At 42.2% G+C, this 15,997-nt stretch overlaps 1 protein-coding gene across 2 annotated transcripts in view; it reads left to right on the plus strand.

Annotated features, from left to right (window-relative positions):
* Positions 1-15,997, plus strand: part of LAMB1 (laminin, beta 1) — a 71,728-nt gene that overhangs the window by 38,231 nt on the left and 17,500 nt on the right. For both annotated transcript variants that reach the window (XM_008567364.1, XM_008567362.1), the window contains exons 21-25: positions 1,876-2,039; positions 3,529-3,753; positions 4,776-4,990; positions 5,670-5,766; positions 15,193-15,562. In XM_008567364.1, the coding sequence (XP_008565586.1) occupies positions 1,876-2,039; positions 3,529-3,753; positions 4,776-4,990; positions 5,670-5,766; positions 15,193-15,562 (1,071 nt within the window). The remainder of the gene's footprint in view (positions 1-1,875; positions 2,040-3,528; positions 3,754-4,775; positions 4,991-5,669; positions 5,767-15,192; positions 15,563-15,997) is intronic.

A 15,997-nucleotide genomic window follows, 5' to 3' on the forward strand; every position in this document is an offset into this window, starting at 1 on the left:
GATTCAAGGATTTGGAGGCCCTAGTGACTACTCCTTTGAGTAAAAGTTATCCCTTCCAACCGCGAGATTGTGTTGTGAAAAGGTACAAGGAAGCCAATCATATGAGAGTGGAAGGAGGAAATTAATATATCGGTGCCATCTTTTATGCCATGTTTTTCATTATTGTTCTATCAAAGAGTGATGGAGAAAAGTATGAGACAGATGAGAAAATCCGATTAACAAGAAGTGGGGGGGAGGGGACACCCAGGTAAACAACAAAGATGGCTGTCCGCGATGCTGATTCAGAATCAGGCACACTGTGGAATGTGTTTACAGAACATCCTGTGAGAATGTCTTGGTTGATATTTGCGACTGGATTTTTATTTTATTTGTAAAGCATTTTGATTTTTTACAGGAGAATGAGAAAGGGTGCAGGAGAAGGAAAGATTTTTCGTTAGCCCTAGATGGATGGCAACACTTTATTATAGTATTTGGAATTCTACTATCTAGTTTTGGCCAATTTCTTACCATTCTTTTCCCCATTCCAACTTAGTCAGAGTTTTAATACCATGAATTTAGAAAGAAACTCTATGCTCAGATTGTTGCCAGGGGGAGGAAGTATAGGGGAAGGCGGGAAATGAAGATTCAGTTTCTATCATGATGTGTTTGGGTTTATTTTCCCTAGAAAAGTCTCACAGAAACTTTCTCAGAAACCATTGTACAAAATTGCTTCATCACTATAGAATCCCCCTGCACATAATTAAGGAACATGTTACTGTATTATTTCTGTGACTAATTAAATAGATGGTTAATTTCCTCTAAACAGCTTTCCTCTTCTATTTCTTTATCCTCCCCCATATTTAAAAAAAAAAAATTACTCTGCCTCAAAAAAAATCATGAAAAACAAACTAGATTGGAAATCCTTAGACCTGAATTCCAGGCTCAAATCCGTTCCTAACTTGCTTTATAACCTTGGATGAGTTGGAATATCCAACTTTTTGTAAGTAAAATGACTGGGTTGGATTGATGATCTCCAGAGTTCCTTTAGGCTCTTTTGTTATAGGAAATAAAAAAGTAACCTAATTACCATTCATCTTAAGGAGAGCAGCATGACATAGTAAAAGAATTCCTTGCTGAAAGTCTGGAGGTTAAATTCAAATCCTGGCTTATTATTTAACTAATTGTGTGAGGCTTGCAATCCACTTAACTTCTGTGGATCCCAGGTCTGTAAAAGGGAGGGATTGAACCTGCTGGACTTAGGAGTTAAGAAACAACATTCCTCATCCCTGCCCAAGTTTGGAACCACCTGAGAGAGAGAGACGCAGGAGTCACACAGCTGGAGAGTGTCCGTGTCAACTTCAGGACTGGTAAAAGCTGGATTGCAGGGCATGGCTTTAGACCTGTGGCTATCATAGGCACAGGCAGAGGCAGACAAGTGCAAGCCATCCCCACAAGGACAGACTCCTTAGTGTCAGGAGGGAGCAGATCCCAGAATGCTCAGGGCAGGCAGGCAGCTGATGGGACAGTAGAGTGCACATGGGTGAGACATGGCTCTTCCTCTGGGGAGCAGTGAATGAGGGGCCAGGTCAGGCCAGGGGTGTCACTCTAATGCAGTGGTCCTCTAGGTGTGATCCCCAGATCAGCAGCATCAGCATCATCACCTGGGACCTACCGAATCAGAAACTCAGGGGGATGAGTCCAGCAATCTGTATTTTCACAAGTCCTCTGATTGGAGCTAAAGTTTGAGAACCACTGCTCCATTGGAAAATCCACCACATGGAAACATGAACAACAGGGAAGACTGTTCCCACAAAGAGCACAGTTTCTCAGACTTTTCTTGGAATAGGATTCTTACAGCTGTGGTTCATGGCTTGCTCTCTCCTGCAACTGATGCAGGTGCTTGGCTGGTTACTATGGCGACCCCATCATTGGGTCAGGAGATCACTGCCGCCCTTGCCCTTGCCCAGATGGTCCTGAGAGTGGACGCCAGTTTGCCAAAAGCTGTTATCAAGATCCTGTTACCCTACAACTTGTGTGTGTTTGTGATGCTGGATACGTTGGTAAGTCATATGCAGACTTTGGGAGGCAAAAAGAGAGGAAAAGATGTGTCTTTATAAGTTTGTTGTTTTAAAATGTACAATTCGGTGGTTTTTATTTGTTTATTTTTATATTTTTTATTTGCTTATTTTGGTGGCTGGCCGGTATGGGAATCCAAACCTTGGTGTTATAAGGCTGCGCTTTAACCAGCTAAGTTAACAGGCCAGCCTCTTATGAGTTCATTGTTAATGAGAAAAAAGATGAAGGTTGAGCCAAGTAAGTTCACTTTTACAATCCTAACTTAAAAGTTAAGGGAATCTGAAATAGAAAAGATGCTCTTTTTCTATTTGGCATGTGGGGTAGAGTCAGTTCTTAAGTCTGTGATAATGTAATTAGTAAGGATAGTAAGCTCATTTAACTTTGTGAACAAAACCCCATGAAACACTTTTTTGTATTAAACAGTAGAAATATTAATTTATATTTTACTTCTCCCTTTCCTTATCCGACTATTACCAGAAGTGTCTCAAAGCAGTGAAGTGGCTAAATGGGCAGAAGAAAGAAAAGAGTATCACCAGGGAATCAGACGCCTGAATCGGTCAAAGCTGAATACACGAGTGTACTTCAAAAAGCTTGTGGAAAAATAGAATTAGGAGACAAGACAGATTTTTCCACGAACTTTTTGAAGACCCCGCCTATTCTTCACTGTTGACTATACTCACGTTATCTGTCAAGACTCAATGAATTTAGCTAGTTGTGAAAATAACCCCCGTTTTATTTCATCTTTGAAGCCATTGTTTCAAATACTAGTTATTTTTACGCATAGCTCAATAAATATTTTTTGCATATGATTTCAAGATCTCTTAGGGAAATTGGTCATCATTAAACATCCCATTTTTCTGGGCCGGCCCGGTGGCGCACTGCTACAGTGCGCCGCTTGGGAGTGTGGCGGCGCTCCCGCCGAGGGTTCAGATCCCACATACAGACTGGTTCCTGCTCACTGGCTGAGCGAGGTGCGGGCGCAACACCGAGGGTTGCGATCCCGTTGCCAGTCCTGGTCTGGTACGGGCGTGACACTGAGGGTTGCGATCCGTTGCCGGACACGAAAAAAGACAAAAAGGAAAAAAAAAATCCCATTTTTCTGGCCACTCATTAAGGAGCAGTGATTTTTCAGTTTATGTAGCTCTCAGATTAGGATTTTAACATCAAGCTACGCTTTACATTGTTGGATCATTACTGAGCTCCTAGCCTGCTCATCTCTGTTATTAGGAGCTTTAGTCCCATAATTGTCCATGGCCCACTGTAGACCCCAAGGCTGCTGTAGCAGTCACAGAGACTAAAATGACTTCTTTGCCCTCACAGCTGGAAGCCCATTCTTTCCCGTTAGCTGTGATCGTCCTGGGCTCTGTAGATAGCGTATCCGTGGTTGGCTCTCTCTAGGCAGGAACGCGGTGGACCGGCGAGCCTTTCAGTCAGCAAGCTGACAGTCCTCTGCTTGGTTTTATTGGACAATAGGCTCCAGATGTGAGGACTGTGCCTCAGGATTCTTTGGCAATCCATCAGACGTTGGGGGGTCCTGTCAGCCTTGCCAGTGTCACCACAACATTGACACGACAGACCCAGAAGCCTGTGACAAAGAGACCGGAAGATGCCTCAAGTGCCTGTACCACACGGAAGGGGAGCATTGCCAGCTGTGCCGCTTGGGGTACTATGGAGATGCCCTCCAGCAGGACTGTAGAAGTACGATGCACGTTCATTTTGCCCCCTCGTTAGAGTGATGTCCCCCTTCTCCTTCATCTGGGTCTTATTCTTTGTGTATTCATTTCACTTGGGAAAACACTTGTTTAGAGAGGTAGATTTTCACCTTCCACAAAAAAAAAGATGAGACTAAACTTTTTTTCTTTACATCCTCATTTTCCAGCAGCACTGAAGTCTCAAGTTGTGTCTCAGTGCCAGGGAGAGAGAATCAAAAGGGAAAGCTACATAGCTGTCACCATGATAAATGCCATTAATAGATTGTATTGATGTTATGTTCTGCCCACGAACTTGCTGTTTGGATGGGACTAAGAGATGCTAAGGACCCACTCTAGTGGTATTCTGACGTCGGTGGTGGAGTAGAACCTTCCAGCTTAAGAAAAAGAAGGACGTAACATCTCTAGAATCTCTTTCTGACCTCATGATTTCTCTCTATCAAGAGATCAGCCAGCACTTCCTGCTACTGCTGCTGCTACGAAGCCCCCAGGCCCCCAGCTTTGTTTATACAAACATGAATGGCATGTTGGGGACCAGCAGGACTGGATTCCTTAAAGCCTTTCTAGCTTAAAGGTCTCTACCTGCTATGTCTGACACATGTATTACTGCTGTTTCCTGCTAAGAGTTTGAAATCATTTGATATCTCAGTTCCCACTAGCATATTTTTTATTATTTCCAGTTAAATCTTCAATGTTAAAATGATTCACTGGCAGCTTGTTAAATCTGTGTATTTTGAAAACACTCCTAGGCAAAATGTGTCATTATACATTGTGCAAATGTGTCATCTTCCTGGGAAATGTCAGAACTATGTAGTACATCATAAGAACTTCTAAAGAAGAATTTAAAAAATTTTTAAATCACCCCCCTTTCTTGTCCTTATTTCTTTGTGTTCTAAGGTCAAGATCTGGAGAGGGGAAATCTTAGCTGATTAGATGTAGCTAATTTCTGCATGCCCTATATATTTGTGAATGCAATGATAATGTAAATCCAATGACATTGTTCTTTTTCAGAGTGTGTGTGCAATTACCTGGGCACGGTGCAGGAGCACTGTAACAGCACTGACTGCCAGTGTGACAAAGCCACTGGTCAGTGCTTATGTCTTCCTAATGTGATTGGGCAGAACTGTGACCGCTGTGCACCCAATAGCTGGCAGCTGGCCAGTGGGACTGGGTGTGACCCATGCAACTGCAATGCTGCTCATTCCTTCGGGCCATCTTGTAATGAGGTGAGGACCTGTGGCCGGGCGGATAAGGCAACATAAGCCCAGGTGACAGCTAGCCCATTCAGTGGCTTTGCCCCAATTAGAGAAAAGTATCAGAACACACAGCCTGAGACACGCAGCATAGGCTGGATATGAGCCCTCACTTGTCCACTGTGGCTGGGACTACATAACCATGCAGTCCCCCGTCTGATTCATCTATAGCATTTCAATACACTGCCCCAGCTGCGGACGCAGATTCACATCAGAATGCATAAGGCTGTGCTGTTTCTCTTCAGTACCTGCCCCTGAATCAGACTTTTTTCTTGGCTACTCAGCTTGAAAGGAAGCAAAGAGCCATAGCCAGCATTGTTAAAAGAATGACATGTTCCCTAAAGCAAGTGAGTCAAAGGTGGCCTAGGATCGTAACTGCACTGTGAGGATAAAAGTGAGGAAACATATAAATGAAGTATAAGGTGCCATATGGACCTTTCCAAGCCCAGTGTGGAAGAGGAGTTAGGAGATGCTGGCGTGGGGCCCTTGGCACCTGAGGTCGAGGTAAGAGTCTCTTTTCCTAGTTCAGCCTATGGAGACCTCCTCAGGCCAAAAGTTCAGTCCCACTTCTCCTATCATCTGGGGGGAAAAAAAAATGATAGCTGGCTTCTGCCTGCAGCCCGCTTGAGCAAGGTCTGTGTTCTGGCTGCAGTTCACGGGGCAGTGCCAGTGCATGCCTGGGTTCGGAGGCCGCACCTGCAGTGAGTGCCAGGAGCTCTTCTGGGGAGACCCCGACGTGGAGTGCCGAGGTGAGGTGCGGGCATTTGATCAGAGTGGGGGGAACCGGGGTCTACAAGAGCTTTCCATAGACTTTAAAGTGCATTACAAATTGTCTATAAAAACTCTATATTTAATTACAAAAGAAATTCATGTTCATTGTTGAAAAAATAATCTAGTAAATCTAGCCCTGTAGGTAAGTGTAGGTCGTAAAAAGTGGATGTGGTTCCTCCTCCGACCACACTCCCAGGGGTAACCCTTGTTTGTTTCCACATGCACACATGCATATACACCACAAATACACACACAGTCGCTTTTAAAATGGTTTTAATCAAAATGGGACTGTATGACCATATATTTCTGCAAACTGATTTTTTCGCCATCTGAACAGTGTTTTATGGCCAGCTTCCTTGACTGCACATGCAGAGATAAATGGGTATTCTAGAAAGATCATTTGATTCTGGTGGATCAAGTAGACTCTGCTGACTGTCACAGCTCTTGGTGTATTTGTGTAAATATAACGTCCACACCAGTGAGAATTGGAGGGTGATGTCATAGAGCAGTTGTGTATATGGTAGGAGCTCCAAGTCTGTTAAATGTGAGTAAAACCCAGATTGTCACCTTAGGCTTACGATAAAAAAGAAAAAAAAGGACTGTGAGGGGAAGTTTTCTTAAAAACAAAAGAACTTGTTAAAATCATGTGAATTATAAAGATTGCTTAATTTTTATGCTGTTGCAATTTTTTTTGACCTGGCAAATTGTCTGTTAGGTCTTAAAGTAAAAGCACTTCTGGAAAAGATTTAATAGGCTGTTTTAACTGTGTTTTCCTATTCTTTCTTTCCTACTTGGTTTTCTTTCCTATGTTTTTAATTTACAACTATGAATAAGTATTTTCAGTAGTTTCTTCTGTGCTTTTTGGTATATTTTCTTTGCACATCTAAAATTATAGATCTCTATTGGACTCTAAATTTTAAAATGACCTTTTTCTCTTTTGGATACAGCTATAGCAAGAAATACAGATCTCCAAGTTAGCAATTCATTCATTATCTCCTACAAAAGGTCAGAAACCTAGAATCTATGTGTTCCTTCAGAATACATACCCATCTCTTCCTCAACAGCAGGAAAAGTTCAAACCGTGGACAAGACCAGAACAAGTTGCATATGATTTGTTTTTTAGGTTGTGGATTAGCCAGAAGAGTTTATATGGGCATCTGAGATTAGATTCAGGTTTCTTGCACAGAAGGGATGATGTTTGCTGTGTTAATAAACAAGTACTTTTTCATTCATCATTCTCCAGTCCGGATGCTGGTTCTTGATGAGATCCGACTTTTTCACTTCCGTTAGAAAGGACTGACATCCACTGGACCAGTTGCTCCAAGATGTCTTCTGAAAGTAAAACTCTGCATGAAATCTGGTTTCTCCAGGACCGTAATGTCTATTCTGTTAAATTCCTCAATCTTGTCATACCCCAAGGGCTTGATTTTTCGCCAGATAATGAATGGCTCTATCATTGCTCAAACCCTGAATCTATCAGCATGTGTCACTAGTAAAATAGCTTTGGCTGCCAAAGCTTTCTGACCTTTTGCTCCATCTTATTTTGTTAGCATGAAAAGCCTGCTACCCGAAGCCAGAGTCAGTCAGAGAATTGTTCATGTAGTACTCAGAACTTTACCCTTCACACCCTTTTATCTTTTCTTTAAAATGTGCCTCTGAATCTTCCAGAGACATTGTGCCTTATAGGGCCAGCGTCAGCTTGTTTGGGTCAAAAGTGAGATCCTGTTTTAGAAACTGCAAAGAGTGAGATGCATGGCATCAGTGTTTGCCAAGTTCTTTGCTCATTTTGTCCAGAAGAAAGGTCAGCCTATTACATCAGAAACTGATAATTAAGAAAAACAAACAAGCAGTATAAAACAAAAGCTAAGTATTCTGCAAGAAAACGTTTTGTATAACGAGAACACATTGAAACCAGACAAGTATGTGCATTTCTGCTCCTCTTTTTGGTATTTCCATTTTTTCTTTAAGACAATCATAGAATTTTAGCTAATGGAGAAACTACAAAGATCATCTGGCTTTATGGTTTTCCCATTGTGCTGGCTGGATCCCCACATCTAGAGGGCAGCAGGGATGTAGGCAAAGGAAGAGATCCTTGAGCCAGGCTGCCTACATTCACTTCAAGTAATATTTCTGTATTAGAAGGAGACAAAGTCGCTGCTCATCTCCCCCAACCCCAGCACACTCCTCTCTTTTCTTGGTTTGATATGAATCTTTCCAGTTTTCTTTCTATGCATTTATATGCATACTCTATACACAAATTTTTTTTAATACACACAGGAGGAATTTGTTTTTTTAATCTCTCTTAGATCTTTCTATATTTATGACCCAGATATTATAATTTGAGTCTTTAGGGCCGGCCCCGTGGCACACTTGGGAGAGTGCAGCGCTTGGGTGTGCAGCGGTGCTCCCGCGGCGGGTTCAGATCCTATATAGGCATGGCCGGTGCGCTCACTGGCTGAGCGCAGTGCGGCTGGTCACACACACAAAAAATAATAATAAGTAATTTGAGTCTTTAAATCTATTCAGCCCACTCCCAGCAAGTAAAATATTGGTTTCAAGCCCTCTGGAGGGTTTATAAGCTTCTCCAAGGATGTGAGCTCCAGTGAAAATACCCTGAGAGATATTGTCAGGTTTTAGATCTAGGAGTTCCATTCTCCCCTTGCTTTCCTGCAAAATTGTATCATCTCTCCAGGCTCATCTTTGGGCTTTTTTTAAATGGAGACTAGAAAGCCCCTTTCCCCAAAGTGTTAAAATCTAGGATAGAGGTATCTGACCTAGTTCTAACTTTGGCAATTCAAAGTTAAAATATTGTCATATTTTCTGGAGTATTAATATCTACACTGTCTCTCCTTTGTGTTCACACTGGCTGAGCTGGGGTGGGGGCATTTGGAAATTTGAGGGAAGGGGGCAGCATTTTGGGTTATCACCATGATGGGGCAGTTGCTGTATGTACTTGGCGTCCAGGAGCCACAGTGCTTAAGACAGAGACTGTGTTGGTCCCAGGGGTTTTGGACACCTTGTGGAGAAAGCTCATAATCTGCAGAGCACCCACAGAGAGTGAGCATTGATTTGAGTCAACAGTAGGGGATGCATCACCAGCCACAGGGCTTTGTGCACACTGGATGGCAGTAGGACCAGTGTGGTCTGGTGAGGGCAGGGACAGATATGCAGAAGCAGACTAAGTTCAGGGTTTTATTTGTACATCACATATGGAGATGGAAAGACCAGAACTTGAAGGGACCAGGGCCAAAGCCCAGCAGAAACAAGAAGAGGTGTCAGCTGAAATATTCTTTTCCCAAATTATGTAGTTAATTGCTAAATATATTTTTAGTTGAAATGGTTTGTTAGAGGGCACAAATTCAGACTTTCTGGTGCCACCTAGCTAACAATGTGCTTATAGAAAGATTTAGGTTATAGCTAAGTATTCTCCTTATGGAAAAAAAATGTAGTTATGTAAAAGACAAATGAGTTGAGCCTCCAACTTTCAAATCGTTGAATGTTCCTATTGTCCAAATGGATTGAGGCTTTCAGCCGATCATGCCAAGTCTAAACAAGCCCACCACTGTGCTGGGACGGAGAGAGAATCTAATCCACCCTCCACTGAACATGCTAGAGAAAACCTCAGCCTGGAGCTCTGCATCATGCCCCTCTGGAGTCAAAGGGTCACTTGAGGAATCTTTCTGTTGATTAATGATAGCAAAGGGAGGGTAAAGTTTCCACTTTGGGCCTCTGACTCTTGGAAAAGGCCACTGTCTCTAAACTCAGGCAAACTGAAAATGTGGGGGCATAGGTGAGAGGCTCTGGGGATGGGCCATTTTCTCACCATGCTTGTTTCCCATTTCAAATTTCTTTAGTAGAAAAACACAGTGTGTTCCCTTGCCCAGATATTAATCGTTAGAATGCCTGTATTCTTGTCTCAGGTTGGGATTTCTTTCATAATCACCCACTTTATTCTTTATTTCCATTGTGACTCAGGAAATCAGACTTCCTTTGATTCTTTAGGGAACCATTATTACTGTTTTCAGTAGAGGGATGTATTTTCTTATATAATCCTGATAACAGAATGTGTGTCCCCAGAAGTGGTGGGCTAGTCTAGAGGTGAGCAAACTATATATGGGGCCAGATCCAGCCCACTGCCCATGTTGGTAAAGGACGTTTCACACCCTCTGTCTATGTATTATCTGTGGCTGCTTCTGTGCTGCAGCACCAGAGTTTAGTAGTCATAACAGAGACAGAATTGCAAAGCCTAAAATATTTACTATTTGGACCTTTACATAAAAAGTTTGAGTCCTGGGCTAGATGGGAAGTTCATTTCTATCCTCCAACTTTCATTCCAAAATTGAAGTTATGCTACTTAGGCCAAAACCAGGAAGGATAGGTGAGAATGTCAGATAAAAGAACATCACATATAAGAGATTAAAATGTATTTAAATTTCCTTTGCTTTTAGTAAAACAGAAATGTCTAGGTATAATAACAGCAAAGCTTTCGGCACTGTAGCAAATCCTGGAGTCCCATTTTGCTTTGAGGCAAGGTCCATGGCAGAAGAGAACCTGATTCTTAGGGTGCAGCACTTTCTCTGTCCCAAGGCAAATTCAGTTTCCAACAGAAAGGTGGATAGTCAGCCCAACTTTGAGAGCCTGTGGGTGCATAGTGGTGAGTAGACATAGTGGAGGATAGCAGATACTGAATGGGAGGCGCTTGCAGGCTATTTGGGGAAATTGGGTACAAAGAAAGTAACAGGACAGCAGAAAGCAGGAAACAATTAGTGTAGACCTTTTCAGTTGTCAGAAGAGGGCAAGATCAGTAACAACTGGAGTCATTACGGAAGATTTCATGGAAAAGGTCAGTTCTAGTGGCCATTTACAGAGAATCTGTTAAGTGGTGAGCACTTTTAGGCATATTATATACATATTCTTCATTTTATCCTTACAACAACCTGTGGGGGTAAATACAATTTCCATTTCATAGTTGACAGATCTCAGTTGTGCTCAGGGCTACCCGGACTCCGATTCCTTTCTTGTTAAGAGGGGAGAAAACCCATTTGGCCTCATCAGCTATAGCCTACCCAGTGGGTTTATAATTTTTTAGATCCTGGTAGGTATGAGAGATGCCTGGAGAATCTCCCCCATAATGTTAGTTCCATGAGGTTTTAAATTGTCTGCTGATCTTTCTGCTTCAGCCACACGAGTGTGAGAATTTCCATAATTTCCATGAAAATATTCTTGGGGGTAGGGGGTGCCTTTTTATAAGGTTGTAAATGTGGGCTTTCTGATGCTTGCCTCCCAGGTGACCCCAAGAGAAGCAATTCTGGAAATTTAACAGGGAAGGAATCACATGTCGAGAGAGGCTTTAGCAGTTGCCAGCATCAGTTTGAAATTAAAACCCGATGCATTTTAGAATAGTCATTTGGTCCCCTTCCAGAGAGAGTTCAGTTTTTTCAGTGATAAAACTGCAATCTAGCCACCTGTGAAATCTGACAGTTTACTTTTTAGTCAGGGAAAAGGAACATTGGTCAGTTCAGATGAACTGATTTTTCCCTATTGGAGACAGCCAAAGCTCTGCCGGCCCTTTGGAATTCTCACCCAGATTAAACTCCCACGGCCAAATAAGGAGGGAAGCCTTATCTGCCTTTTAAATCCTAGTGTTGGGCCAGTGTTTTCTCCTCAAAGATGCCTCTGACAGATTGACAGTAAGACATACCTTTAGCAATAAAATAAAAACTATCAGAGAAATTAAAAATAAATTCAATGTATGCACACATCCCTTACCCCAAGCATGAATCCAGTAAAAACCTTATTTCAGCCTGAACTAAAGTGTACCTTTGCATCATCTGTGGAAAATAAGTAATTTTCTAAGCAAACTAAAAGCATATGCAGCATCTGCCTCAGTTGTTTGCAGCCTAAGGAGATGTGGGGTAAGTTGGCCCCAGAAGGTAGTTTATTGGTCCACCTTCTAAGAGGCCCCGTAGTGCTGCCCACCCTCACCACTATGAGGCCTGTGAGGCAAGTGTGGACAAAGTAGCCTCGTTTATTATCCTTGGCAGCATTTGTTCCTCATACTTAAATAGGTCCTTAGGTTTGTGCATCAGTCTACATTGGTGAACTTCCAAAGTCATGTTTCTGCTCCAGCTCTACCCTTTGAAGTGTGTAAGCACACACACTAGCATACGAAAGGAAGGTAGAAACAGCTGGGAAAATGGAGTCTAGTGACTGTGAGCATCTCTTGAACTAGTTAGAAATGTAGATTCCTGGGCCCCACCCAGACTGACTTATTAGTCCATTTCTGTTGCTTTTAATAAAATACACAGAACTGGGTACTTTGTGAGAAAACAAAATTTATTGCTTACAGTTTCAGAAGCTAGGAAGTCCAAAGACCAGGGGACACATCTGGTGAGTCTTCTTTGATGGCTTTACAGCAGTGCAGGGGTCTCACATGGCAGAAAAATGGTGGAGCAGAGACTAACCTCATTCACTCTCATTTTAAAGCCCTCAGAACCACACCCATGACCACCATTTTTCATCCATTCACTATGGCATGGTCCTACAATCTAATCACCTCTTCAAGGCCTCACCTTTCAATTAACATAATAGATTTCCCACCCTCAACAGTTACAGGGGTATCAAGTTTTGGGGGGACGTTCAACCCAAGGCATCTACAGAATCAGAATGTGGGGATTGGGAGTGGGGCAGCAATCTGTGTTCATGAACCCTGCAGGTGATTCCAAAGCACGCCCAAGTTTGAGAGGCTAGGATGTAGGTGACCCAGATAAACTTCAGCTGTCTGGAAGGTGACTGTATTTTACCAAATGAAATAGAATCTATTCCTAAAATCTAAGCAACATAAACTCTTCAGGTACAGCATTAACTAAGTTCTTTCCATTTTCCTGATCTCAGAAATTGATGAGAGTAGTGGTTTTCCCAAGCCTTTCCCATTATTCCTCTGGGGTGTCACTAGGTATTCCACTAAAAAAAAGATCCCATTGTCAAGTATGTTTGGGATACAGCTGGGTAAAAACAACATGAAACAAGATTATTCCTGTAGAACTCTTCTAAATCTTTAATATGCTGATATTTGTTTTTAATCTTCAAGAGAAGGATATAGAATCTCCCAAATTTACCTTGATTGTGGAATCTTTTTTAAAGGAACATATTGTAGAACTATCATGGTTTAGGGATTACAATTAAAATTACCCACAGTTTGTCTAAGCTGCTTCCTGATTCATATGAGAACGCCCTCAAAAACAGGAAAAATGAAACCTGCCTGAAGTGCCTACAAAGAAATCTGTTTAAAAAAACAAATCCAGGTTTTAGTTTTGAAACCCCAAGGCACCAAGGAAACTATATGTTTTAAAATCCTAAAGGTTGAGGACAGGAATACTATAAACTTTAAATTTGAATAATTATAAAAATTTTATTATTGGCAAAGATACAAAAATAAACATAAGACCCTGGGCACTTTTTCTCCATTACCCATTGGAAATGTGATAAGCAACACTGGGGAAGAGACAACCAGATACTTGTAGGGACACAGAAGGTGATAATAAAAACTAACATTAATTGAATGCTTACTATAGACCAGATGTTCTTCTAAGCACTTTAGAATTATTCTATCCTGAAAGCAGTCCTAGGAGGTAGGTATGATCATTCCCCCTTTTTACAGATGTGGAAGCCTTGACTCAGTTTCCTAACTGCTCAGGGTCACGTGGCTGGGGTGAGAGGAGGCAGGATTTACAACCTCAGTCCACAGCTGGTGCTCTTCACCACAATGCTCTACTCTTCAAACTTGACACTTGGAGCACTTGGAATGTAGCTGGTGAACAAAGGAAATAAAAATATGAACTAGCAATACAAGGCAGAATGTGGTCTGGCTCAAATGAATGGAACAGACCACAAACACATCTCTGGGTGGAGAGGGTAGAGGTTTTCAGTGAGCAGCTCTCAGAACCATCAGTAGAACTGGTCTGGAAGATGTTCCATTAGAAAGTCTTTCAGAGGCAAATTACAGCTATTGACCCATGGAGATTAAGATATCTGAGAGTATGAATCTGTTGTGCTTTGCAATTTTAGGAGGATTGCTTTCTTTTTTAGAGGTATGTAAATCTCTCTTGCATCTCTATAATGACATGAGGTTAGGTCCTTATTCAGCAAAGGCTGTTGAACTCTAATTCCAAGTTAACCCTGTGCTCAATGCTGAGAATGGAAAAATGGTTTAAGGTGTGTCCCTTCCTTTGGAGTGTACAGCCTAGTTAGGGAAATAAAATAGTATATAGTGGGGTTTGTTTTGTTTTGTTTTGTTAACTTACTTATCTTCACCTTTTCCCAGAAAAGATTTAAGGCTAGAGATGTGTGTACAGGCCTTCTGTTATTCAAACACTATATATTATGAAATGTCAAGTGTCGATATAAAAATGAATTGGTCACCTGAGATTTGGGACTCTAGGCCAGGGTTCAATGGCACAGGCATTGTGATAAGTAATCTCAGCCACAGCCACTGACCAAGAACACTGATTTTTACGCTGTACCATGCATGATTTTACCCTGTGCGATTTGTCTCTGCATAAGATGCTAACCCTATTGGGGCAGTGAGCAGATGGGACAAAATGGTTCCCAAGAGCCCTTTTATCACTTCTGACATTTTACGAGCCTGTTCTTATAGCTCTGGGTGTGCTTATCACAATGGCAGACACCCACAAATTAGACTGTGTACTTACTTGACAGCCTTTAAACTAGATACTTAGAATTCCTATAACTTCTTTCCGATTTAGTTGTCTTTTGATCGACTTTATTGCATTCACCAAGTATTCACTGTTCCATTTTGTGACCAGATAAGGGTCAGTTATGTTAGGAGCTGCTCATTTGTGATGTACCTCATGCTAGATGGCTCACATAATCAGGGTATACCCTGAATTGCCTGTAGTGATGTGGTCTTCTAGCGGGGAGGCAGAGGTAGGACAGACGTTAAAAGCACAGACTCCAGACTTGCAGAGTGCTGAACCAGAATCCTGTGCAGCCTTTTGCTTGCTGTGAGACTTGGGGCAGGTCACATAACCTCAGTTTCCACATCTATGAGAAAATGATTATTATACAACCAATCTCCTAGGGTTATTGTCAGGGTTAAATGAGATGATTCATGTAAAACATTTCTGTAATGCCTGGCACATAGTAAGTGTTCAGTAAGTGTTAGCTGTTAATTTCTAATTATTACTGTTATTAGAAGGGGACAGCATGGATTGGGGTCATGCATGTTTTGGGAGAAGGTGCTGTAGTCTCTACATGAGCTGTTGATAAATTATTGGTAGTTGACACCTTTGTGTTTTAACAGTGACTGGGGATTCTAAATGCCAAATCTTGTCACTGAGGATTGTGATCAAGTAGACCAGCTTGCATTGCTGTTTCCCTTCTAGCCTGTGACTGTGACCCCAGGGGTATTGAGACGCCACAGTGTGACCAGTCCACGGGCCAGTGTGTCTGTGTGGAGGGTGTCGAGGGTCCACGTTGTGACAAGTGCACGCGAGGGTACTCGGGGCTCTTCCCTGACTGCACACCCTGTCACCAGTGCTTTGCTCTCTGGGATGTGATCATCGCTGAGTTGACCAACAGGACCCACAAATTCCTGGAGAAAGCCAAGGCCTTGAAGATCAGTGGTGTGATCGGGCCTTACCGGGAGACTGTGGACTCGGTGGAGAAGAAAGTCAATGAGATAAAAGACATCCTGGCCCACAGCCCAGCAGCAGAGCCGCTAAAAAACATTGGGAATCTCTTTGAGGAAGCAGAGTAAGTCGTTAATGAGCCAGAGTAACAATTCACAATGTTTTTTCCACCTTTCTGAACAAACACCAAAGGTTTTGTGCCATAGTGCTTCCATCAAAAGATCTGGTTAGTCCTGTGAGTGAAAACAGATTCTAGGCCAATTATTTTTCAGCAGTCATGACTCTGGGCATTTGGGTGAATGAATGTTGACACATCACTGGGGACCAGAATTCTGCAGGTTGCAGTACAGAATGTGAGCTCATCATATTTAGCACTCCTCTTTGCAAATAGTGCAGTAAGGCAGTAGAATGGAAGGAACACTGGATTTGGAGACAAAAGATCCGTAATTGAGTTGCAGCTCTGATACGTGCTAGGCTCATGAACTGGATAATTCACTTAAGTTCTACGCTTCTATTTTCTCTCTTGTGGAGGAGGGAGAGAATAATTATTTGCCTTTAC

This window comes from Galeopterus variegatus, unplaced genomic scaffold (genome assembly GCF_000696425.1).
Source record: "Galeopterus variegatus unplaced genomic scaffold, G_variegatus-3.0.2 Scaffold313, whole genome shotgun sequence".
NCBI classification, from domain to species: domain Eukaryota; kingdom Metazoa; phylum Chordata; class Mammalia; order Dermoptera; family Cynocephalidae; genus Galeopterus; species Galeopterus variegatus.